The sequence below is a fragment of the Ostrinia furnacalis genome, unplaced genomic scaffold, assembly GCF_004193835.3.
Source record: "Ostrinia furnacalis isolate ACB-3 unplaced genomic scaffold, ASM419383v2 OfSCF4295, whole genome shotgun sequence".
Taxonomy (NCBI): domain Eukaryota; kingdom Metazoa; phylum Arthropoda; class Insecta; order Lepidoptera; family Crambidae; genus Ostrinia; species Ostrinia furnacalis.
In genome coordinates this window covers 294,952-320,872 of record NW_021134534.1, presented here as the reverse complement: position 1 = coordinate 320,872, position 25,921 = coordinate 294,952, and the positions used below count along the sequence as shown (strand labels likewise).

The following is a 25,921-nucleotide window of genomic DNA, read 5'->3' as shown; positions in this document are numbered from 1 at the left end:
CACAAATGTCAAAAGTCTGTCAAACTCCATAAAACAAAGACACCGGTTATGGTTATAACTACGGTCAAAGTGTAGTAGGTATACAAATCAGTAGCCATCGTGCACGCAGGCTGCTCGCGTTGGTTTGGCCGAACCCTTAAGGTGGTACAACTCAGACTAATGCCCGTTTTCACCATCAATCCCTAATTTTTAAGTGACCTCTATGGTAACAAATAACAGGAATTTTGTTTGCATAGGGGTCACTTAAAAATTAGGGATTGATGGTGACAACGGGCATAAGTTTCTAATACCTACCTTTTTTTTTAAAAACAATTCCCCATGCAAACTTTTGTCCCAGCTGGAAATCGAGCCCGGGACCTCTTGGTCTTACCACTAGTCTACAGAGCCTTCCCTACACTTGTCAATAAATTCGTTAAATCCAAACCCCTTTCTACTTTCTTAGATCCTTATTATCGATCGATGATCTATAGATCGGATCTACGCGGGGTCAGCGCGGCAATTACGACTCTATTCAGAATGCGCGCGCGCATTATACATCATTACGTTACCGTTAAACCGTTTCGTTGGTCGTTGGGAGAAATTGCGGGTATGATGATTTTATTTTGTCGTTCCGATTTGTGAGCGTGTGGAATCGGTAATATAGCAATACTGTATGTTGTTTATAGTTTATTATTATTACCAAAGGTCGCGGGTTCGATTCCCGGAAATGTGCGGGAATTCGCTTGTCATACCCGGAAATCAAACGGACTGAAATCTGTGAAAATTACACCCTATATTATTATTGCATCGATCGTTAGGGTTAATTATAAGGATGATGAAAGGAAAGGAAAACCATGAAATTATTAATTATTTTAATTTATTTACAAAAAAATTCACCACCATACCACACCATATGTGGTATGGTGGTGAATTTTCGGAAATCTTTACTTCTCTTTCTTTTTAATTTCTTTGAGTAAAATTTTCTCTCTACAGATTAAGAGTACTTTTCCCTTCAGGTGGTTCCAACCTGTATGTATATCATATAGGCTTCCTCGATAAATAGGCTATCCAACAAAAAAATATTTTTAAAACCAGACCAGTAGTAGTTCAAAGTCAAAGTCAAAATTTCTTTATTCGTATTTCTTTATACAGGTATCTAAATCGTCAAATATTTTGCTCTTAAGGAGCCTCTACATGTCTCATAATATTTTTACCCTACCTTCCTGAGATAAGTAGCGCGTTCAATACGTTTCTTTTAACAATGTCATATTTCAAACTTGCACCGCGACATAAAACGGTACGGTTTCGTGGATACCAATTCGACTTTCTTCTTAATGTCCGTTTGTATTTTCGATCATTTCGAATGTAATAATTGGGTTTTGTACAATACGGATTGACTACCGAGTTTTACCGTTACTTTATGGCGGTATAACGATAAATCGAACGTTCGAAATTCGAATTTGAAAAGAATCGGTGTTGCCAGAAATTAAGAATTCTACTAAGTAGTAGAAATAATGTACACTTATGCCCGTTTTCACCATTAATCCCTAATTTTCAACCGACTTCAAAAAAGGAGGAGGTTCTCAATTCGACCCGTATGTTTTTTTTTTTTTTTTTCTATGTTTGTTACGCGATAACTCCGCCAATTATGAACCGATTTGAACAAATCTTTTTTCGGCGTATAGATAATACCTCAAGGGTGGTCCCATTTAAATTTAATAATAAAAAAAACAACCCCCAAGGGTGGAAAATTGGGGATGAACTTTTTTATACGCAATATCTCCGCCGATTATAAACCAATTTGAACGATTATTTTTTTGTTGAATAGGTATTATCAAAAGGGTGGTTTCATGCGAATTTGAAGAAAATATTTCACCCCCAAGGGTGGAAAATTGGGGATGAACTTTTTTATACGCAATATCTCCGCCGATTATGAACCAATTTTTTTTGGTCTCAGTGTACTGCCTACCTTCAGTGGTAACATCAAGGTAATAATTAGTTAACTAAAAAGCAAGAAATAAGTAAAATTTTATAAAAAAAAAATAAAACCGACTCCAAAAAACCTACACTAAAACGTAGAAAAATAATTTGCAGGCAAACTTTACATGTTTCATAATCTTGGCACCGACTCCAGAAGTATCATCATGGTATACCTACATAAATATTAATAATTCGTCCTAATAAATAAGTAGGTAATTAGTAATTATTTTTCTACGTTTTAGTGTAGGTTTTTTGGAGTCGGTTTTTAAGTGACCCCTATGGTAACACATAACAGGAATTTTGTTTTCATAGGGGTCACTTAAAAATTAGGGATTGATGGTGAAAACGGGCATTAGTTTCTTTAAATCTCTGGCACCAAACAATTAGGCCTATACAGGGTGATTTTTCAATCAGTGTCCAAATTTTTAGGGGCGATTCAGAGTCAGTAACCAAATCGATTTACGTGAAAAAAAGATTTTTTTCATAGGTACCTACTTAATTATTTTTATTAGCTGCGCGCGGTTACAAAATTGGCACTCGTGGATAATTTACTTCGTTCTTAAAAAATACGTTCATACAGTTAACTGCAAAGCTTTTCAAATATTTATAAAAATAGGTTTTCAGTTACTTTAAAATCAATAAATTGGCCAAATTGACTTCGCGATGCGCGATTTGACATCTCATAAAAAAGTATGTCAATTGACTAGAGACAACTGACAACTAACCTATTGTAAATTCTTCCCGAAGAAGCGGGAATGTCAAACTAACGAAGTATAGTAAAAACACATTATAGCAAATATTTTAACTACATCGTTATAGGATCTGTCGATCAGTATGATGTATAGATCTCTGATATACAGACAGACAACGGCGCAAGCTATCAGTGTGGCACCTTATAGAGATTATAAATTAATCAAAAAAAAATACAGGGTGAAATTGCAAACAGTTGCCAATTTTTAAAAAAAAACCCTGTAGAAAATTATTATAACTTTATCGTTAATATTTCTAACCGATTTAGTTTGAAATAGAAGCAGTTACGCTTCAGCATAATGTATTTTCATTTTAATGATTCAATTGCCATGTATTTAAACACAAATAATAACAAAATAAATATAATAAATTTAAAATACCAATACTAATTTTACAAAGCAGTAAAATTCCGTTCATTTAAATATTAATTTACATATTAGTATCTATAATTCATTAATTCATAGGCATTTTTAATCTGTCATTTGAATTTATAAACCACTACAGATTTGTGATGCTTTATTACTCATACTACTTTTGCTCACGGTTTCGCCTGCGTTGATTTCGGTTTGCTATATCGGGACTATTCCCACCTCTCGTTCTCACCGCTGCAACTCCTGTGTAGCCAGGATCTACAGCTTGACCGCCAATAACCCAACCAGTGAAGGTCAAGTTTGTCCCGGGGGAAAGTTAAACCGTCATTGGACCCGCAACGAAATTAATCAGAAGAACATAGGAATTTGCTATAGCCTATGCTACTGAGAGATAATGTGGGATTCTAATGATGAAATAATTACTGAAATCGATCCAATAGTTTTTGAGTTTATTCGTTTCAATCAAACATACAAAAATATTTTCCTCTTTGAATATTAGTACAGTCAGCGTCAAATAGTTCGTGACATCCAAAGTAGCCAAAAAGTGCGCAACACGTCTTTGTTACAATGAGGGCTATCGTTTTTATACCTAACAGTTGGCACCCCTGGCGATTGACAGGACCTTACTCTACAGTGGCGCCATCTTGATGAGTGCAAATGCGATAGTCCTCCTACCACTTTAGCGCTCACAAGTTGGCGCCACTGTCTTCGCGACTAGCAAGTGACAGGATCTTACTCTACAGTGGCGCCAACTGGTGAGCGCTAAACCGATAGCCCTCATTGGAATAAGGTTGTGTTGTCAACTTTTTGGCCACTTTGGGTGTCACGAACTAATTGACGTTGACTGTACAATCGGTGAAGATTTTTGCAATTACACCACCGTTAAGTTTAAACTCTTTTGAAGAGGATATGGAATTATGGATAAACTTTGAAAGTTTATTATATTTAACTCATAAGTCCATGTTTTCGTTCGGATTTTGTGTGAAAGTGACACCCAGTCATTAATTATTTGACTTATGACGTAAAAGCTCTGCATATAATCTATGTTTACTGGTATGGGCCTTTGCCTTTTCCTCGAAAAGGAAAAAAAACAATGTTTATTTTTGTCTCCTCTAAAAAAGGCAACGACATCAAACCCATTCAGCCGATAACCAATTACCAACATGGGTAATTGACTTTTTTCCATGTTCACACTTAGTTTTTTACCCTTTTAATTTAGAAGCTTTGTTTGAAGGAACTACGATTATGTTGAATGGCCTTGAGTTATTTCAGGTTGATAAGCCCAGTGTTCTAATAATACTTTGTACTAGCTGACCTGGCGAACTTCGTACCTCTAATAAAAATCCCCTTTTGAAAATATTCTATAGCCTGTGTTCATTAGGGATAATGTAGATTCTAATAGTGAAAGATTTTTTCAATTCAGCCGTTTTTAATTGGCACTATTTTGTAATGTTTTTTTTTTTTGGTTTTAGGTACTTTACTTTATCTTCTTTTATTATTGCTAGCATTTGATCCTGTTAATAATATTTTACAAAAGTAGTTAATATTCCTATAACTACATAGATACCCCGTTTCTCTATTTTTTATTTGATACTGGCAAGTCTTAACGGCTTAGACATAGTTAAAAAAAAACTTTACTTTTTTATGACAAAAATGAGCAGCGAATAACGCAAGGAGGTTACATACTTCCAAAAAGTTATAATGTATTTTTTTATAATGTAGACCAAGGAGTTTTCGAGAGGTTAAAACTAATGGTTAACAATCGGGGTTGTAACGCGCAATAACCGTTTATTTAACTGGAACAGTTTGCTAGGAGTGAAGTCTTAAAGTTGTAACCCCATTTCTCGACGTTATAGCGGTGCATACAGGTTTTATGGCGTTTACGAGCGAAGCTTTCACTCTCAATAGTATCTGTCCAAATTATTCACCAACTAACAATCCAAAACTAACAATAAGATCACGAATTAAAACATAGTTAGCGTCAAACTCAATCAATCAGAAATCAAACTCGAATCTAATTACAATGTACCAAAAGCTGAGAAAGAAAGCCTTCGCCTCTTAACCGTTTACTGTTAGAAAATGACGGCTAGCAGTTTACCGCGTAGCAATTCTGCCGATTTCACACTGTGGTATTAGATATTAGGTTTTTTTACAGCGGCTGTACGGTAAAGAACGGCCAGTTATGGCCGACTCGCGGCCCGGACTGCGCGTTCGAATATGACACCAAAAAGCGCGCGCGCCAAACGTCACGTTGACACTTTAAAAATTAAAAACGCGATGCAACCTATTTCGTCGATTTGTCTATTGTCTGTGCCGAACGCGGGAAAATGCAGTGACAGTTGTTTTTTTAAAATGTGACTTTAAAAGTGCAATGAAATAGAGTAGGAATTATCAGTCTGATGCCAGTGCAATAAATTATTGTTAATTATTTAATTTTAATAAATTAGTTTGTAGTTTAATGTAGTATTTAAATATTTACCTGAATGAAACGTGTGCAATATACCACAAAAGTGGACAGTCTGAATTTGTGCAATATTTAGTGTTTTTATTGTTATTTATATTTTGATTTTATTATTATTTTGACGTTACAATGATGGATATCCATGAATATCAGGTAAGATTAAAAATACTTCATTTCAAATATTTAGTTCAATTGATTAAATGTAACTGAATATTAACGAAAAAGTTACAGTAAAAGTTAAAGTTCACGCAAAAACTACAGGACGAATTTATAAAACCTTACGTAATATTGTTTTGTAAATCATAATAATACATAATTTATTAATATTAAAATAATGAAAATAAAAATAATACTTGAACTAGGTATAAGTAGGCATAAAAATAGCATAAATAATTTAAGTACACCAAGCTTTTGTAACATTACCTACGATTAATTCTGCGTTTAATTTTTAACCGACTTCAAAAAACGAGGTTACTAGTAAGGTACAATATTTATTATCATTATCGTAATACCAACTGACCTACCTTAATCTAAAAATATTTTAAAACAATCAATTATTAAGTCAGTTTAAATATATTTCACCGATGACACAGTATGTAAATCTTGATACCGGTTTTTGAATCGTAATTCTTGATCTCAGTTCGATTTCTCTTATAAATTCTTAGTTTTGGTTGTTCACATTTTTCACCACACCCATCTTTTCTATGTTATTTTAAAAAGTTTTAACTTCAGTAGAATATTAGGTAAACCCATAAAGTGGACCGACGACCTCTTATTGGTAGCAGGAAGGCGCTGGATGCAGGCCGCTACCAACCGGCCAATGTGGAAATCATTGGGGGAGGCCTATGTTCAGCAATGGACGTCCTGTGGCTGAAATGATAATGATGACGTCATACTGACGTATCGCTCCGAATAGACCAATTACTAATTATCTTAATCTTTCTTATGTTATACCGCTTAAAGTCTACTTATAGCGAAAAGCCCCATTTAAAAAAGTTTTTGAGCGTTTTACACCGCGGTTCGAATAAAAAAATCACTCATGGTGTTCCCCCTTTTTCCTGTGATGAGTATTTCGGCACGCATGCGTGCTGTCCGCATTTCATTATTTCATACATGATTGTCCTATTACGCAGGCTACACGCACGCGGAACGCGGATTGGCTGCGGGCACAATACAATATTTATCCTGCGTGCAACCAGCAGCGTCATTTAACACGTACGCGGACCATCCGACGCGTGTCGAAATCTGCATCACAGAAAAAGGCAAAGACCCACAAAACTAGACCAAATGTCTGTGATAACTGCATCTTCATCATCATCATTTCAGCCGCAGTCCACTGCTGAACATAGGCCTCCCCCAATGATTTCCACATCGCCCGGTTGGTAGCGACCTGCATCCAGCGCCTTCCTGCTACCTTTTTATGAGGTCGGTCCACCTTGTGGGTGGACATCTTGTGCATGTGGCATCTTATTTGCTTGTAATAAGTTCTCCTTTGCAACAAAATGTATAATTTGACTTCGAATAATGGCGGATTCATACACAATTGGCATAAGTAGCCAATTTAGTTTTTCCGCGTAAATTAAGATTAAACAAAGAGTTTTATAAAAAACTAATCATCTGGAAATTGACGAATGAGTCAAGGTTACAGAGACTTATAACATGTGTCACAAAAGATGACATCTGAGGCCCAGAACAGACGGTGAAACGCAACTGCAACGAAACTGCAACTTTGTGATGATTCTGATGAATTAAACTGAAACTGAAAGGTGCAAACTGGTCGCGTCATGTGTGGTCTCTCAACGGACGCTATGGCAGAAACTTAGATGCAATTCAAAAGTAACTAGCAGTTGCTGTTTCGTTGCAGTTGCGTTTCACCGACTGTTCTGGGCCTGAAGAATTGCTAGAAGACTTGAAAGATTATGAAGCGACGATATCCGAACGGTGAAGGTGTTGGACTGACCGACTCGTGATCCAAGGAACGCGGGTTCAGAACCCACCCATAGCACAAGCATTTAGCGTAACACTATGGGTTAACAGGATTATTAGTAAATAGCTGTGCCCCGGGGTTAAAACGTAGCCTATGTGTTAATCCAGTGTGTCAGCTAACTCCATACCAAAGATTAAAATCGCTCCAGCCGTTTAGACGTGATGAAGTAACAAACATACACTCACAAATTTTCGCTTTTATTATATTAGTGTGATTTGTATTTACAAATCTCTAATATTCTTTAAAAAAAAAGACCTAAGTAAAGATTCCCAGTGGGGGTAAAAGATTTTTCTCAGTTTGGTGGACTAGCTTTTTCTAAGTCCGCCGGGCTAGCTACCGCCATCTTACCTAAGTCTGTCGCCATAACAACAATGTTAACAGCGTTGTGTTTCGGCAGTTGGAGGTCAGATAGCCTGTTCCTCCGTGGTTGAGGATTCCGGGTGAAGCTCGCTTCCACCTTCGGCTTGATAATCACTTTCCAATAAGAGATGAAGGCTTAGTTTCCCTGGTATGATTAAGAAAAAGTGGTTCATAAATAATACGTAGATTTCAAATAGTTTTTAGTTGCCATTATACTATCAAAGCGGTATAAAAATTTTATTTAGATATACGATCATACATTAAAATTTTATTTATTTGTTAATTATAAATATACGAGAGTCAGTTTTTTTCTTTTTCACACCTAAAAGCTGAATTTATGATTCAGACCTGTGAAAAGATCTTAGAATATTTTTTCTAGCAAAATAGGATTTTGAAAATAAAAAATTAAGTAAGTAAAAAAATATATTTTATGATGATCATATAGCACGAATCTAGAAAGGTTTTAGTCATAAAACTTGATAAATTTTTAGTCTACACGCTAATATTATAAAGAGGGAAAGCTTGTGAATTTGTTTGAAGGAAGTATCTTTTAAATTTAAAATTTCTTACTGAACAGATTTTAAAATTCTTTCACCAGCTGTAAGTCGAATCTTAACTTCGAACTCCTCCTATGTTCTTCTGATTAATTTCGTTGCGGGTCCAATGACAGCTTCAGATTCCCACTTGACCTTCACTGGTTGGGTTATTAGTGGTCAAGCTGTAGATCCTGGCTACACAGGAGTTGCAGTACATTACTCCTGAGTAATTAGCTGATTCTCTAAGTGACAGGCTGGAATTCATGCGTACAGAGCCGCGGGTAAAATTTAGTAATAACTTAATGTTTTCATAAAAAAAATCATTTATAATTAGTTGCTTGAGGGCAAATAGGTATTTATTAACAGGTATAATCTAGATATTTCATAAACAAGATTCTTAGCATGCAAAAGTAAAAGATATAAAACGTGATAAAGTATTGTCAAAGTATATTTTTTTCCAGAGCTGTGTTTTTGTAAATACAAAATTGGTACTTACAAATTGTCATGAATGGAAAATTATTGGTTACACAGGGAACTGAACCTGCGACCTTGAGTACCCGTTCATCAAAACACGGACGTCTCACAATAAGATAATTAGGGTGGAACTTGTGTGTATATAATTTTCTATGTAATTGGTACGTATTTTTCAAATGCGGAAATTTTTAACGGTGACAGATTTTTGAATTGCGATAATTGTGAGGCTACATTGGCTTTGGAAAGAAAATTATGGTCTATTCTACGCCTATTTCTATCATAGATGGCATCTCTTCCCATGGATGTCTTAAGAGATGGCAAAAGGAGAAATATGAGAACATCAGGCCTCCCCAAAAAATGAAAAACTTTGTAACTGAAAGAGTTCATCTTTAAGTTACAAAGTTTTTAATTTTTATTTTGATATATGACACATTTAATAGGTTATTATTAAATCCCTGTTAGCTGTTTCAACAATTCAAATATCAGACCAAAACTTAACTCAAATAATTTACAATTTGTATTACATTAGTAATCATGAAAATAAAGTCATATACGGCACAGTGATGCTGATCAAAAGTTAAAAACAATGCATTATTAAACAGTTCCTTTTTTAAAATCCAATAAAACAAATAACTCCAATAAAACATCATAAAAACAAACCTACTAAAACAACTGGTTTCAATCAAATATAAAAAGTAAGCCTTCCATTTCCAACAATACTACACATTTATAAACCATCAGTAAACTACTTCTATTCAATCGCCCACTAATTTACAGATCCGCAGTTTACATGTGACAAACCACTGATTATTACAGACGTACAACGAGCACATCGTACTGTAGATTTTGATCGCAAAATCACCCTTAATACCACCGCATAAGATTGTGTTATGCCTACTACACTAATCGCTTCGACGAAGTTAACTAAGTTCGAAGCGCATATTCACACACTCGTGCAACCTCGCGACGAACTCAGTCTCTTAGGCTGAGTTACACCATCTAACTTTAACCGTAACTATAACCGGTGTTTTTTGTATGGAGTTTGACAGATTTTTGACATTTGTTAAAGTGAAAGTAAGATCCAATCCAGCCTTAGAGTCCGAGCATTATGGGAACATGGATGATAATTGGCAGCTGCCAATGCAATGCCCACTCTCAGGTTCAAATTCTAAGGACAATGTTTTGACTCGAACCTAAGTTAGCCGAGTAGTTCAAACTTCAAAACTCTTTGAGTGGGACGCAAAAACCGACAACGTTCCAGGACCAGAAACCAGGCGAGGTTGCTCGAACCAAAGTGAAGTGCGTGTCGAATCTACTCCGATTAACTTTGCGAGTAGTGTAGCTGAGGTATTTAATATCAGTCTGTCTGTACATGTGACAATCCTCTGATTACGAACCACGTGGGCGCAATTAGATACATTATGGAATCGCGTGTAGCTAATGACACTGCTGAGTTCTGTCTCAGAGAACCACCTATGCAATTTTCTGACACCTTGAGAGGCTGGCAAGGTCGGGGGATATGAGTTGTGACGCCAGCGTGTAGGATTTGTAGTGATTTTGCGGAGTTTTTGAGATTTGGGAGGCACTTCAGGGTACTATTTTGGGGCCGCTTTTGTTAATAGTGGCAAAAATTGTGTGTAGCAATTTTGTATTAAGTTTTTTGTATTAAAGTGACAAGAGCCCATCGGTGAAGATATTGGACTGGCTGACTCGTGATCCGAAGAACGCGGGTTCGAACTATTGTGCTCTATTAACAGAAGCATGGTTTTGGCTTACCAAGACGGGTTAACAAGACTGTTAATAGTAATTTGTGCAATACAAATTATGCACTAATATTCATTACTTAAAAAATAATCTTTAACAATAAAGTATCACTCATCATGATTATGTTGTCTCTTTAATAAATATATAGTAGTAATTAAGAAATCAATATAAAAAACCAAATTACAATTAATTTGACATAAGGCTCTTCGATCGACCCGGAACTTAACCGAAAAGCTTCCAAAAACTTTCACACTAAATTCAAACGAAACCACGTACTTAAGCTAGTGAGTTAAAGGTAATAAACATCCAAAGTTAAACCGATATGATCTTCAAAAGAGTTTAAACTTAACGGTGGTGTAATTTCAAAAAAATCACCGATCGTACAGTCAGCGTCAATTAGTTAACACCCAAGTGGCCAAAAAGTTGACAACACAAGCTTAATCGCTAAGACGCTAGGTCCGTGGGAACCAAGTGCTCATCGTCTGTACAGGGAATTAGCCAAGCGGCTGATTGACTGTACAGGTGATGGAAGAGCTGGCGCATTTCTTGGCCAACGAATCAGTTTGGCCATTCAGCGCGGAAATGCAGCCAGCATTCTGGGCACCATGTCGCGTTGTTTGGACAGCGATTTGGGACATATTTTTTATTTGTAAATATTTAATCTATGTAGGTTCATCTATTTATTGTATTATGTAATTATATTTGTCAATCGCAATAAAATACATTGGAATAAGGTTGTGTTATCTTTTTAGCCACTTTGGGTGTCACGAAATATTTGACGCTGACTGTAGTATTTAAGTAAGTAAGTATTAATTTGGCACAAAAATGTATATTTTGTTGACTGTACAAGTTGAGTACTTTATGTCATAACCAACGGTTCTTTTAAGCACCATCATTCTTACTGAACGTCTACGTTTAAACTTTCTACAGTGGTATTGGACTGATTTTTTGGGGGTTCTGTATGTAATTTGTTAGCGAATTTGTAGCTTTTTTATTCTCGGCGAACTTCATACCTCTATGTTCATCAGAAATAATATAGGATTCTAACTAATGGTGAAAGAATTTTTCAAATCGGTCCAGTAGTACGCAAAGCGTTAAATAGAGCTCTGTGATTGGTTCGTGTATCACCATGTGCGTCCACGCTACACGCACTGTGAGACCTCATATTAATGTTTGTGAACACGGGCGTAATTTTAAGACACAAAAGCACTGACCCAATTTTGACAGAAGAAGGACACTTATACCGTAAAAACACATTTTAAAATGTAAAAGAACTCCAAACACAATTTTCCGTTAATCCGTCCGCCATCTTAACTTATGACTTGCACAAGAGACACTTGAATAACTTGCGCTTTACCAATTTGAATTTTTTGAATGAAGATGTTTCCATTTTTAAATTGTACTGCAAACAAATGACAGTTACAACGCCCATAGACAACGGTTTGTGGAAACTTGACGGTCTACCCTCCCATGTGTTATACGAAAATTCGACATTATTTTCTTTTTTAAATTACAAATTACTACGAGTAATAATCCCGTTAACCCCTCCTGGTAAGTTATACGCTTGTGTTACGAGTGGGTTCACCACAATAGGTAAGCGAACGGCGGGAATCGAACCAGCGTTTCTCGGATCACGAGTTGGCCTATCCGACACCTTCATCGTTTGGCTATATTAGGCGCTTTTTACCCCGTAAAAAATCCCCAGCACTCACAATCGTCGATGTTGCTTCATTTCTCATTTTCGACATCCATCAACAAAACTAATAAGTTATAATATCAAATTGACAAGTCTGCAACTACTATCAAAGTTCAACTATTAATAATTTAAAACTGTTAACAAATACACTAAAGATCGAATATAATTAATAACTTCTGTTCGTTTATGCGTCGTCCAATGCCATTAGCGGTTAAATTAAAAAATAATTAAGCACCATAGACACCTGTCAAAGTTGTCAATCGAATTGGCGGGAAGAATGCTTTCTAATTTACGATACAGCAAACATTTTTTAGAAAGATTTAAGTAAATTGTGATTTGTGATATACTGGTTCCTCTATCAATCAAGGTATCATAAAGTTTATTGACATAATTTTATGTATTTTATTAAATATTGCTTTCTAAACCTCAATAAAAAGAGGTATCTTGTTAATAAAATATGATTAAACTAGCTTTTGGCCGCGACTGCTGCAGGTGCTAATTCGTGGAATTAAATTTATTTTATATCGATAGGCAAGGTGCTATTCGTGTGGGTGCTATTTTGAGGGTGCTCAGAGTGGATTACGTCCGTAAAAGTATGTCCAAATTTTACCGCAAAAAAGGCTTTTAAGGTAAATAAACTGATTTTGATAGTAGCAGCGAAATATCACAGCTCTCTGTCGATTTCGTGCGATCGTAAAATCTTAAAACTGTGTTCCATGTCAACAGAGGTGTTTGCTTTTTAATATTTGCAGAGAAAACTTCCGAGCCTGCGCGAGAGCAACTGTAGGCTGTTGATTTGTAGGGGCCGATTCTCTTCACTACATTACTACATATTATAAAACAAAGTCGCTTTCCTGTCTGTCTGTCCCTATGTATGCTTAGACCTTTAAAACTACGCAACGGATTTCGATGCGGTTTTTTTTAATAAGTAGAGAGAGTAATTCAAGATGAAGGTTTATGTGTATAAAACATGCATATTATATAAGAGAAAAGCCGAGAAATTCCATTGCAACCATGCAAGCAAAGCCAGGGCGGGCCGCTAGTGTCTTATAATTTCCTTCAGGTTCTAGTATCGACCCCCGGCCACAGACAATAAATTCTTGCTAACCCAACATCTCGCCCTCAAACAACAACGCCTTTGCTTTAAGCACGTTCCAAAAAGACCATAGACAAGCCTTAAAGTCGTCCATAGACAAACATGCGCAGAACAGTTGCCGTAGCGGACCGCAGTGAAACTTGTTGATACAACACTTAAAGGTCTAGCGCTGAAGTCAGTCACTGCCTGAGGTATGGGAGCGGCACGGGAGGGGTGACATAAACATTGACAATATCACGTGACAGAGCATCTTGACTTATGGTCCTATGTCCCCTAGATGGGGCAGAGGGCGTCCACAACAGTCCTCCATCTCGTTCGGTCTTGAGCTTCTCGCTTGATCTCGCTCCAGTGCGTCTAGACAAAGTGCAAATTATAATCGCAAACCAGTCGAAAAGTGGTCGAAAAGCCCCTTTTTTGTATGGAGTTTTGACGGATTCGATTTTCGATTCGATCAAAAAGTTCGTTTTGTCTAGGGGGCCAGGTCTTGCCGATCTTCTTCGCCTCGTCCGCTACAGTGCGCCGCCAAGTTTGCCTGGGTCGACCACGTTTGCGTTTTCCTTGAGGATTCCAATCCAGAGCCTGCTTAGGGATGTGATCGGGGTCCCTTCGGAGAGTGTGGCCAATCCAGTTCCACTGACCGTGACAGAGCATACAAATCTGAATTTGCTGACATGCTAGGGACTGGAACTCGCTGCCTGCTGCTGTCTTTCCTGAACACTATAATCCGGGCCTTTTCAAGGCGAGAGTGAATAGGAACTTACAGGGCAGAATGTACCATCCTAGACTGAATTTCACTTAACACCAGGTGCAATTGTGGTCAAATACCTGCCTTGTCTTGCATAATTAAAGTTAAAAAAAAGTCTTAGATTTAACGGCGTTTGCCAATTCTATAAAATATTTAAAAAAAAACACAACTCGAATGCCCAGACCTCCCACGGAATCACAAAAAACTAATAAAATCCGTGTCTATGCCTATTTGACCAATGGCACGCGACGAGAGCGTTCGAAATTTGAAATTTTAAAGCAACATGGCCGTGGCTTTCTGTCAACAGAAGCCCGTTTGTGTTTGACAAACGTTGCTTGAATGTGGAATGTTTACGCATTGGTATTGTTTACACAAACCGGTAAATAGGCTCGCAAAATAACCGATTATTTTTACGATAGAAATTAGGGTTATGTTTAGAAATACGGTTGAAGGACATTTTAAGCAAAGCTTGTCCTACAAGCTAGATAACGGTCATAATCCGTTAATTAACGAAGTTAACATTTCTATTAACGGATTAACTTTTAAGTTAACTTTAAAAAATGTTAACTATCGTTAAATTATTCGATAATCATTAATCCAGTAGACTATTTTCCAAAAAGACCTTCAATGTTTTATTAATAAATTAACACCAAATCAACAAAATTTACTCTAGAATCTTAGAGGTGGACCCAGTCACTGGAAGAAAAACTATTTAAAAATTCAAACCAGCGACTTGGCCCATGGACCAAGCTAAAAGTGGGCCAAGTCACTGGAAGACTCTTTTTGCGGATCCAATGACAAGAGAGGGTTTTTTTTTGTCTTCGGCACTTTTGCGTTTTTGGTTAAAGTACCTAATAATGTGCTCACAGCTTATTGAACTTCGAAAGTTCTGAGCTCAAAGAGTGTTTGGTTGCAGTCTACTAATGGATACAGTCTGCTACTAATCGTGAAAAGAGAGAGATCAAACAATACGTAGCTTAAAGCTATGTATTGTTGACCCCTTGAGTTGATGAGGTCTATGAATGTGACGATTGGACCACGAGATGACATGCAACAATTTACGGATTGACCCTTATAAACCACAACAAATCATAACTAAATCCCAACCAATCGACAAGAGAGGGTAGGCTTGATGATGTTAACAGTTCCTTTCGTTCTTCCAGTCGCTGATGCGGTCTATGTCGGTGGAGCAGCGCTGGCAGGACCTGGCCTCGCTGCTGACCATCCCGCCGCCACCGGAGCAGTACCACCAGTACCACCACCATCAGCCCCATCCCCATCCCCACCCCCACCCGCATAACATTAGGTAAGCTAATATAGACTTTATACAGGTTTGATTAGATACTAACGTCCGGTCGCCGAGCGCGTAGAATTTCGTCCAATGACCCCAAGCTACCCATCCTTATCGCTCGCGCGTAATTATATTGTTGTCGCGAATGTGCGACGGGCGGCCCGCAGTGAGTGTACGAGCGCGACAGCAATATAATTATATTGGACGAAATTCTACGTGCTCGGCGCCCGGACTTTAAGACTTCTGTAATGCCGGTCACAGATATTCGCCAAGATGCAGTACCACCAGCATAACCCTTACTTGCATCTTTATATCACCAGGTAAGCGAATATAGCATCTTCACCTCTTTATTTAGCTACCAGATTTCTGTAATGTTGGTCACTCACACTCTCATATCGTCAGGTGAGCGAATGAGATCATTATACAGCTTTGTTTAGCGACCAGACTCCTGTAATGCTGCTGGCTATGCAGTGCCACCAGCCTAACCCTTACTTGCATCACCAGGTGAGCTAATATAGCTTTTATACTCCTTTGATTAGAGACAAGACTGCTATAAAAGCAGTATCAATGCTGCTGACTAGAGCAGTACCATCGGTACCACCACCAGCTCCCTTGTTTAGAGGCATGTAATGCTGCTCACAGACATTCGTAAAGATAAGCAGTATCACCAGCCTACTCTGCTGATACGTACCGAAAACAGCCCTCCAGAGAATTAGCTTGGTCCAACGCCCCACCAGCACCCACCTGTGGGGGTTTTTAAAGATAACTCCATTTGGCCAGGGCCTCGACGGCCCCCGGCCCACTCGGTTGTGGGTTACGGGTTGCCCGACAGGCCCGCCGAGTTGACGAGACCTGCGCGCTTGGGTTTCTGTCCGCGCCGGTACACAAAAAGCCAAATTATCCAAAAATTAGCCAAAAAATTCGCAGCACGTCTTTGGGTTGTGTTGTCAATTTTTTGCCCACTTCGGGTGTCACGAACTATTTGATGCGGACTGTATCCCCCAAGAATGGGGGTGTTCCCCTATCCGTAACTCGGGGACGCGAACGCGACCGATGGCAGACCCAAAACTGCACACGGATAATGTCTTATGATAACAGGTCTTAACTTACTATTTAGGTACTTTCAATGTGTAAAACTACGAGTGTGTTGAATCGAATTTAAGGCAAATTGATATTTTGAACCATATCACTTACCTTGAGGTATTGATTGAGAAATTATACCCGTTTTTCTTTTTCACAGCTCCCATGGCGCGGCCGGCGGTTACCCGCCAAATTACCACGCCCCTCTCCCCCCAGTGCCGGAGAAACACCCTGACCCTTACGGTACGTATCAATAAGAGCTACATCATCAGGTCATTCAGTCTCCATTGCAGGAGCACGACCCTCTAACTTACCAGAGGCAAATGGAGGATTTGTCCTACACTCCCCACGCTGGCCAGACGGGCTGGGGAGGCCTGATGTTCGCATATTTGTCCCTTAGGCCTCCGCCTCGAGTTTAGCGGGCAGCGGGGCGGGAGCGGCGGCGGCGCGGGAGCGGCAGGATCTTATGCGTAAAATCAAATAGACCGGTTCTCGAAAACAGCGGCGCGGCAGCGGGCAACGAGCGGGCAGCGGCTCGGGAGTGGGCAACGAGCGGGCAGCGCACTCCTTCTTTTGCCCACAATAAATCGAGCGTTAGGAATAAATTTGAATCGAAACAAAATTGTCGCCGTTGTTCAGACATTTCGTTTGCGAATAAAAACAAATATCTCGACAACACAACTCCGAACACAACACTTCGCCGCTAAAGCGCCGCGCGAGCTGCCCGCTTGTTTCGAGAACGGGTCTGCGTTGCCCGCCCCGCTCCCGCGCCGCCGCCGCTCCCGCCCCGCTGCCCACTAAACTCGAGGCTGAGGCCTTAGTCGCCTCTTACGAAACCCATGGAAAGATTTGGAGTGACACTATTCTATTCTGCCAGAACCACACGGTAAAGACTAAATAGTTACCTATATCTAACTGTATGTAATATTGTACACTGAGTTGGGGCTTTTTTGGTTCCTTTTCATATGCTTTCTATACAAGTGCCCTCCACAGAATCACGACTACCTAACTGTTAAATGAATTACAGCAACCATTGTCCCGAAGCAGTGGTAGGGTTATAGTGAGAAGTACTGGGACGTGTTGAAGCTCTTTTAAAAAGCCAATTAGCAAAAAAATAAATGAGTTTTGTGATTTTTTTCATATCCTGAGTTTTGTCTTGATGAAAGCTCTACATTAGACTAAAAGCTTGTTTTAAAATGTACTTTTTTCGTCACAGCTGGCGCAGCAGCGCCTTTGGAAGGGGCCTACAAGGTGGAATCGGCTCATCACCCTCAGCAACACGATGGGATCTACTATCAGGTATGTATCATCATCATCATCATCAGTGCCATTCTACTACTGCGCAACTTTCGCTGCGGGTCCAATGACATGTTAACTTTCCGAACAAACTTGACCTTCACTGGTTGGGTTATTGGCGGTCAAGCTGTAGATCCTGGCTACACAGGAGTTGCAGCGGTGGGAACGAGAGGTGGGAATAGTCCCGTACTGGACGTACCTAGCGCGTTTCAGCCAAAAGATATCCACTGCTGGACAAAGGCCGCACCCAAGGATTTCAACAACGGCCGGTCTTGCGCTGCCCGCATCCAGGTGCTTCTTGCGACCTAGTAAAGAACCCTTTCTTTACCTAAACAAGTTCGATACTTATTACTTACGCAACACAAAAAATGTGCATTATTAACTCTGTTTTTATTGGTCTGGATCTTTCTAAAACATTTACAAAAAAGTAATTAGATACTCGTATATCCAATGTCTAATGTCTAGTATAGTAAACGTCAAATAGTTCGCGACACCCAAAGTAGTCAAAAAGTTCGCAACATGTCTTGTTACAATGAGGGTTTTCGCGTATGAAAGATCCGCTAGATGGCGGGACGTGGATGTGGGGTCTGACTGCTGCGTGATTGGTGGATTTTGACATATCTGTCAATGTCATGTTAAAAAATAACCAATCATGCAGCATTTGGACCTCACGTCTTCGTATTGCCATCTGGCGGATTCTTCATTCGCGTAAACCCTCATTGGAATAAGGTTGTGTTGTCAACTTTTTGTCACGAATAATTTGACGCTGACTGTACAAGCTTTTCTAAATTTGAAACTACATAGATGGCGCTGTGTAAAATTGTCCAAGGATATTTAGCTCTTATAATTACTACACTTAAGTTTATTTTGGTCCAAAGCAGAACTCAACGAGCGAGATGGCACCCCCGGCCAACCAAGACGGGTTTCTCCAGTCGATCCTCAACGATGAAGACCTGCAGCTCATGGATATGGCGATGAATGAAGGTATGTCATATTTTAACCCTTAAGGCGACAGTTCGCGCTGCGACCGAGACAAAAGAAAGAGACGAGAGACCACGACCGTTAACTTGACTTTATGGTTTTAGATATGTATTTTTCTAAAATAATACGATAGGGATGTTTCCTGGGTCAAAAAGCAAGAGTTTTAATTAGTCCGTTAATTAACTTATCAAAAAATACTCTACACGTATTTTTCACTTTTTCAAACTAATGAAAAAAAGAGAATAAGCGCGCCAAAGTTCATAAGAAGAGGCCCGTGACGTCAATGCGTGCATAAAAGTGCCGCACGTTGTGACGTCGTGCGGAACTTCAACGCACCATAACTATGTAATTATTTGTTAGATTGACAAATAAAAATCTATGTGTCCAATATTTTTTGATATTAAACATGACGGACTAAAAAAATTTTTTTAGGAAACTAGCCTATTATATTCACTTATAAGAAAAACACAAAATACACTTTACAATAAATAAGCAGCAAGTGCACGCAACAGACAAGTTCATACGTAAATGAAACTACAGAAAATAATGAAATTAAAATAAAATAATAACAAACAGCTCAAATACTATATTTTTCCACCTTTAGTTAAATTCAAGTGTAGTTTTATTCTTAACCTACCTACCCTTTAGGCAATGTCTAAGCGTCAATTCACGAGCGAGACAGGGACAGTAGACAGAGAGATAAGTCAATAGGGATGTTTCCTTGGTAAAAAACCGGCCAAGTGCGTGTCGGACTCACGCACAAAGGGTTCCGTACCATTGATTTATGAATTTTTTTTTTAATTTAAGTTATTCGTATGAAAAATTACGCGGTAATAAGCGGTTTACGATTTACGAGGTATTAAAAAAAACTACTTACTAGATCTCGTTCAAAACAATTTTCGTTGGTAGTTTTTATAGTAAACATCATATCTTTTCTTTAGATTTTTTCCACTTTGGAAGCGTCTGTCACGCAAACTATTCGGTTTAGAAAAAAAGTATTATAGAAACCTCGATATCATTTTTGAAGACCTATCCATAGATACCCCACACGTATGTTTTTGACGAAAAAAAAATTGTTGAGTTTCAGTTCTAAGTATGGGGAGTGGGGAGCCCCCAATATTTATTTATTTTTTTATTTTGCATCAAAATCTTAATGCGGTTCACAGAATACATCTATTTACCAAGTTTCAACAGTATAGCTCTTATAGTTTCGGAAAAAAATGGCTGTGACATACGGACGGACAGACAGACAGACATGACGAATCTATAAGGGTTCCGTTTTTTGCCATTTGGCTACGGAACCCTAAAAAGCTAGAGTTTGAATTAGTCCGGTTATGCCATACCTATAGTTAGGGAGTTTGTAATGTGACGTCACGCTCTGCTATCCTACTAATATTATAAAGGCGATAGTTTGTATATCATGATGTCTGGATGGATGTATGTTTGTTACTCTTTCACGCAAAAACTACAGAACGGATTTTGATGAAACTACAATATTGCTATAATATGATGATCTGTGTCTGTGACAAACTAAATTTCACGCGGGTGAAGCCGCGGGCAAAAGCTAGTATTAAAATAATAATAAGTCAATTGACTATTAAAGTGTTGAATACCACCATTAAATCAATATGGGGCGTTCCATAAATATCATTTTATTGTATAATTATGTATTCCAATTAATACCAGTTAAAGCCGGCCGCCATTTTGTTTTCGTTGTAAAATTACCTAAGATAATAACATTGTGATGTTTGTTATAGGATTTAATACATAATACCTTCGTAGTTTACCTTTCGAGTACTTTGCAAAATAAGACGATACAGGGTGACAAAAACTCTCAACGAAAACTAGTAGTACTACATTATTTTCAATACTTTCTTAAAAATCAGTTTTTTTTTTCTTGGAAGGCGTATCTGAGAAACATGATTTTTTTAGAAATACCAACGGTCAGAATATTAATAATATTGTCTAAAAAATTGCTCCCCAACCCGTACTAACTTGACCTTCACTGGTTGGGTTATTAGCGGTCAAGCTGTAGATCCTGGCTGCACAGGAGTTACAGCGCGGTGGGAACAAGAGGTTAGTTCATTAGTAAGAGAGTTCATTCAGTAAGGCCCAGAACAGACTGTGAAACGCAACTGCAACGAAACTGCGCCATTGTGATGATTCTGATGAATGAAACTGAAAGTTTCAAACTGGTCGCGTCATGTGTGGTCTCTCAACGGACACTATGGCAGAAACTTAGATGCAACTCAAAAGTTACTAGCAGTTGCAGTTGCGTTTCACCGTCTGTTCTGGGTCTAAGAGTTCCATTAAGTCAAGTTTTACGGGATCCTTTAGGTTTATTACACTTCTACACCCTGTATAAAGGTACACACAGGAAACTCATTTACGTACATACGGTGAATTATACTGCATTTTCGCTGCAAAACTATCTCTATTCCAACTGCATAAGATCTCACAGTGTGTAACTTTATGTGCACCGTAATGCATACTTAGATAAAGTCTTAGATATCTTTATCTATAGGACATCTTTGGAACATAATAATCATTGTCAGATAATTTTCTCAATGTCTTCATATTACGCATCATTTTAGTTTTGTTATTGTTAAAATATGTTTAAAACTTCTGCCCTTTAGATTTTAATATTCTCAACATTATCTTGATTGGGCAAGAATTTTCTAATATTATTAGGGTCTTTTTTTATATTTTTAACAATCTACTTACTTGGGTATTTGACATACATTTTTTACCAAATATTTTTAAGCCTATTTTAAATATTTTAAAACCTCTATTACATTTTGTTCAGTGGACTAAGTGTGTGATTACATCAAACGCGCTCAAAAATGTATGAACATTTTAGTTTTTGAACGTTTCCCGCTAGGGGCGCTGTACAATCCGTCATACATTTAATGTCATTTTTTTGATGAGCGCGTTTGATGCAAACTCACACTAGGCCGTCTGTACTGAGATTACAAGAGACCAATAGAATTCGATCATTTGAAACAATCAACCGTAAAATGACATTTTATTTCCTTTAAAATTCTACAATAACCTTGCATTAATTTACAACGTATCTATAAAAAATGCAGTTTACTGTCTTCTGCAGTTGTTTTAAAGAACTACCCAAATAATCTGTCGTTCCCCCCACAGTTGAAGTTAAATTTAATTTAGCAAATCTAGAGCAAATTGACTATAGGAATTTCTACTGATAAAATAATCGTTTTGATAACATTTATCAGTGATGTTTACTGTCATTAAAAAAAAAAACTCTTTCTGATAGTGACAACCAAAAATGTCATATCAAGATTTATTTCAACGAATCTATATATATAAAAATGAAACCCGTTTCGCGTTGTCACGGCATCACGTGTGAACGGCTGAACCGATTTCGATAATTCTTTTTTTTAAATGTTTGTGGAAGTCCAAGGATGGTTCTTACGGAAAAAAATTTAAAGAAAATCTCTACGCTAAGGCGGTACGAAGTTCGCCGGGTCAGCTAGTTTATGATAAAACTGCAGTGGTATAGACCCAATATACTGAACTGTCCCACCCGTGACATTGACAGGGGGGCGCCACCGTCAATACCGGATCGCTGGTTCCGATTTTTGCCATGTTGGAAACAATAATAGTTGAACGATGGTGGCGCCTCCCTGTCAATGAGTTTGGTGGGACAGTTCAGTGTAGGTCCTCAATATGGTTGTACAACACTGAAGTGTCCCAGATATGACACTGACAGGAGGGCGCCTCTATCAATACTGTGTCATTAGTTTCGATTTTTGCCACATTGTACAACACTAACTAAAGTGACATCTTTCTCCTTGATACTCGATGCCTGTTAAAATTACGATTGTTTTTATGTTTTAGTATCTTTCGGTGATTCAAATTTAGAAAGAGACAACAAAATTTATAATGACAGCTAAATGTCACTTAGGACGATCATTATTGGTCAAAATGATTAACAATCTTTGACATGTCAATCCGAGCAATCAATAATAAACTCTTTGACCTTTTTATTAAAGGCCAGACAAGCTTGTAGTGCTATCTCTGTTATACTACACTATCACGACACTGACCTTGCTTACATCATTTTTTAAAACGATATAAGATTAGTCACATCGCGCGATTGGCTAGCGCGCACGCGTCGCGAAAAGTAACAAAATTATCAAAAACGATCGATTTCTAGACGAAAACAACCCCAGACATCTGCACAGAGCACAGATAGCGATGGAATAAATAGAATGTCTTATTTAATGAGCAAATGTCAAGCCTATCTAATTAAAATAAACCAGATAGCATTGTTTACATTGGAAAACCATTTATTTCGGAGCGAGCGGAGTTTTCTTTCAGTGCTACATTTCCCGCGCAAAGTGACGTTCCGTGCTGTCAGTGATCCGCTTTTTTTGTAACCGGCCAGTGCAGTTTTTGAAAAAGTTTTCGTTTTTCTTTTTTTATTCGTGAAACAATCAACATGGGAATTTTTTCGTATGTTTATAGACTATTTGTTATGTCAGGAAAGTGATTTGGTGCTTTAAACAAAGACAATTGAATTAAATACGTTAAAAACTTTGCTAATTGAGAAAAATATTCATTAAAAAGACTTCTTGATATTTTTATCCATTTAAAAGTGACTGTAATCCTGAATCTGACGTTCAAAAGTGACTAAAAACTCTTAAAAAAACATTTTTTCGTCCAGAATATTCGTGTTGGAGTATAATAAAAGCCTACTTATGCCATTCATCCTGCATCAACGTTCGAAGAGCAGTAAGGTGCACAACAGTGATTTCTGCCAATGCCAGTGTCGATTCTGCACTGCCCTAAGACGTCCGAGGATCACCTGCGAGGCTCTAACCAAAGTGTCCGTTGCCGTTTTAAAACGATACAACTTTTGTCTCTGGTCCTTCAAATACAGACTCTTTTTCGACCCGTGAACGCTTTTAAAATGGAAAATATATTGCGTAACACCTGCGTCTCAATAGATAAGTATCTGAGACAAACAGTCATATGAATGAATGTTTAGACTGGGATTTGGACGTTCAACAATAGAGTACGTCACAGAATTTACCCAAGAAAACAGAGGGTACTGATGATCCTCTAAAATTGATAAGACTGTCTCGATATCGATAATATATAGCAAATATATGACGTCATCGCGATGAAAATAGTAATATAACAGATAAAAAAATATACAAAGATAAAGAAGTGGTGGATACCAAGGAATTAGTTTGTGAAGATATTTTGACAGAAGGTGTCAGGATTGCTGGGATTTTGACGGATTTAAACATGGATTTGACGTTAGCGCACTACCCCTACCCGCATTACTACCATGTGACGCCATATTTGACGAGCCACATGCTGTATCCCGATCCGGTTGAATATTTTAGTACATACCACAAGTTATATGATGGTAAGTTGGTACGATTATGTCTGAAATAAATGATTTAATTTGATTGATGAAAAAAAAATATTTTAAATTGACAGGAAAAATCAATAAATCAACTAGTGACGTCACAGGTCTAGGTCACAGCCTCACAGGTCAGGCTATCTGTGGAAATATCTCTTTTTGACAGCTCATATAAAGCATGTCAGTCAATTGAACTACGTAATTTAATTAGATGTAGGTAATTTTAGTTACTTTTTCAATAATGAAAGGTTTATAACATAAAAATAAAAAAGCAGTGACAGGAAAAAATACTAAGCATAACAAAAAATAAACTTTACAGAAAATAGAAATGCATTTTTCTTCGCTATTATTCATATTAATAATACTCGTATTCTAAACATAATAATTTAGTAATTCGTTTAAAATACAGTAAAATGTAATTAATAACTTAGGCTTTTTGGCGGGAAAGTGAAGCTTGTTTCTCCAAACGATCAGTACCAGACCTCTAGCATGAACAACTTTCGTCTTCGAATCGTTTGCGTACTCGTTAAATTTGATACTCAATTTTCGAAATAAACGATAACGTGACAATTTTGATTCTCAAATTAAGTTTCGTGCAACCACATCTCATACTAAGTTCACTTTACAACACGTTCACAAGGGCGCTGTTGTAGTTTTCTTACTAAATCTTTTGATAGCGATTCGAGTACGCAAACGATTTGAACTCGAAAGTTTTTCGTGCTAGCCGTACGTGCAGCATACTGCCATGCTTTCTCAAGAGATGTGTAGGCCAAATCATCTATATGCTTCTGATAAATTACTAATTTCCTTTCTGCAAAATGTAGTTAAGACCAGTGGCGTAGCTAGGTAACCAAGGGCCCTGGGGCAAATAAAAAATGGGGCCCCACTGCAATCTTAACTGGTTAGGTTTTATTGACAAGATTATTGTCATTAAGCTTACTTAATCCTGATACAGTTTTTTTTTAACCGTTCTTCACAATAAAATGCACATCGATGAATAATAAAACGCACATATCGCAACACTGCCAACCCGCAGAAAGAATTTATGGGATTTCCCTGGATATAAGTTTCATTTCTCTCTATTTATTTATTTTGAAAAAGGGAGAAATTTTCAAAGTTCAGTTCAATTGAGATTTTCTAGTAAGGATTCGGGGGCCCCCTGAGCTTGGGGGCCCCGGGGCGCTGCCCCGCCTTGCCCCTTCCCTTAGTAGCTACGCCCCTGGTTTTGTGGACAGTTTTGACAGACAGTTTTGACAGTTCCATCTCCTTGCCAGACAGTTTTTTTAGGATAGCTGCCAAAGCCACGATGACCCAAACTTCATAATTCACCAACATTCTTTCCTGTATTGGGAGCATTCGCTGACAAACTTTCAGCTTTTATAAAATGACGTAGGTCTGGCGTTCACTAGCTCTTAGTCTATCAGTAAAGTGTCAATAAAGTCAGATCTTTACTGAAACTCAAGGACGTCGAAGAGATAGGTATAGGTACCACCTATCATTCATCTACCAGCTGACCCGGCGAACTTCGTACCGCCTATGTTCATCAGAAATAATGTAGCATTCTAATGATGACATAATTTTTAAATAGGTCCAATAGTTTAGGAGCCTTTTCAATACAAACAATCAAATCTATCCCCTTTATAACACATATTAGTGTAGATTGCAAATTTTAC

At 37.9% G+C, this 25,921-nt stretch overlaps 1 protein-coding gene across 10 annotated transcripts in view; it reads left to right on the top strand.

Annotated features, from left to right (window-relative positions):
* LOC114359292 (segmentation protein cap'n'collar) overlaps positions 1–25,921 on the top strand; it is a 142,223-nt gene that overhangs the window by 101,136 nt on the left and 15,166 nt on the right. For 8 of the 10 annotated variants that reach the window (XM_028313618.1, XM_028313616.1, XM_028313611.1 and 5 more), the window contains exons 8-11: positions 15,363–15,505; positions 16,731–16,813; positions 17,787–17,869; positions 18,745–18,850. In XM_028313618.1, coding sequence (XP_028169419.1) covers positions 15,363–15,505; positions 16,731–16,813; positions 17,787–17,869; positions 18,745–18,850 — 415 coding nt within the window. The remainder of the gene's footprint in view (positions 1–15,362; positions 15,506–16,730; positions 16,814–17,786; positions 17,870–18,744; positions 18,851–25,921) is intronic. The other 2 variants (XM_028313613.1, XM_028313619.1) reach the window with 1 other exon arrangement.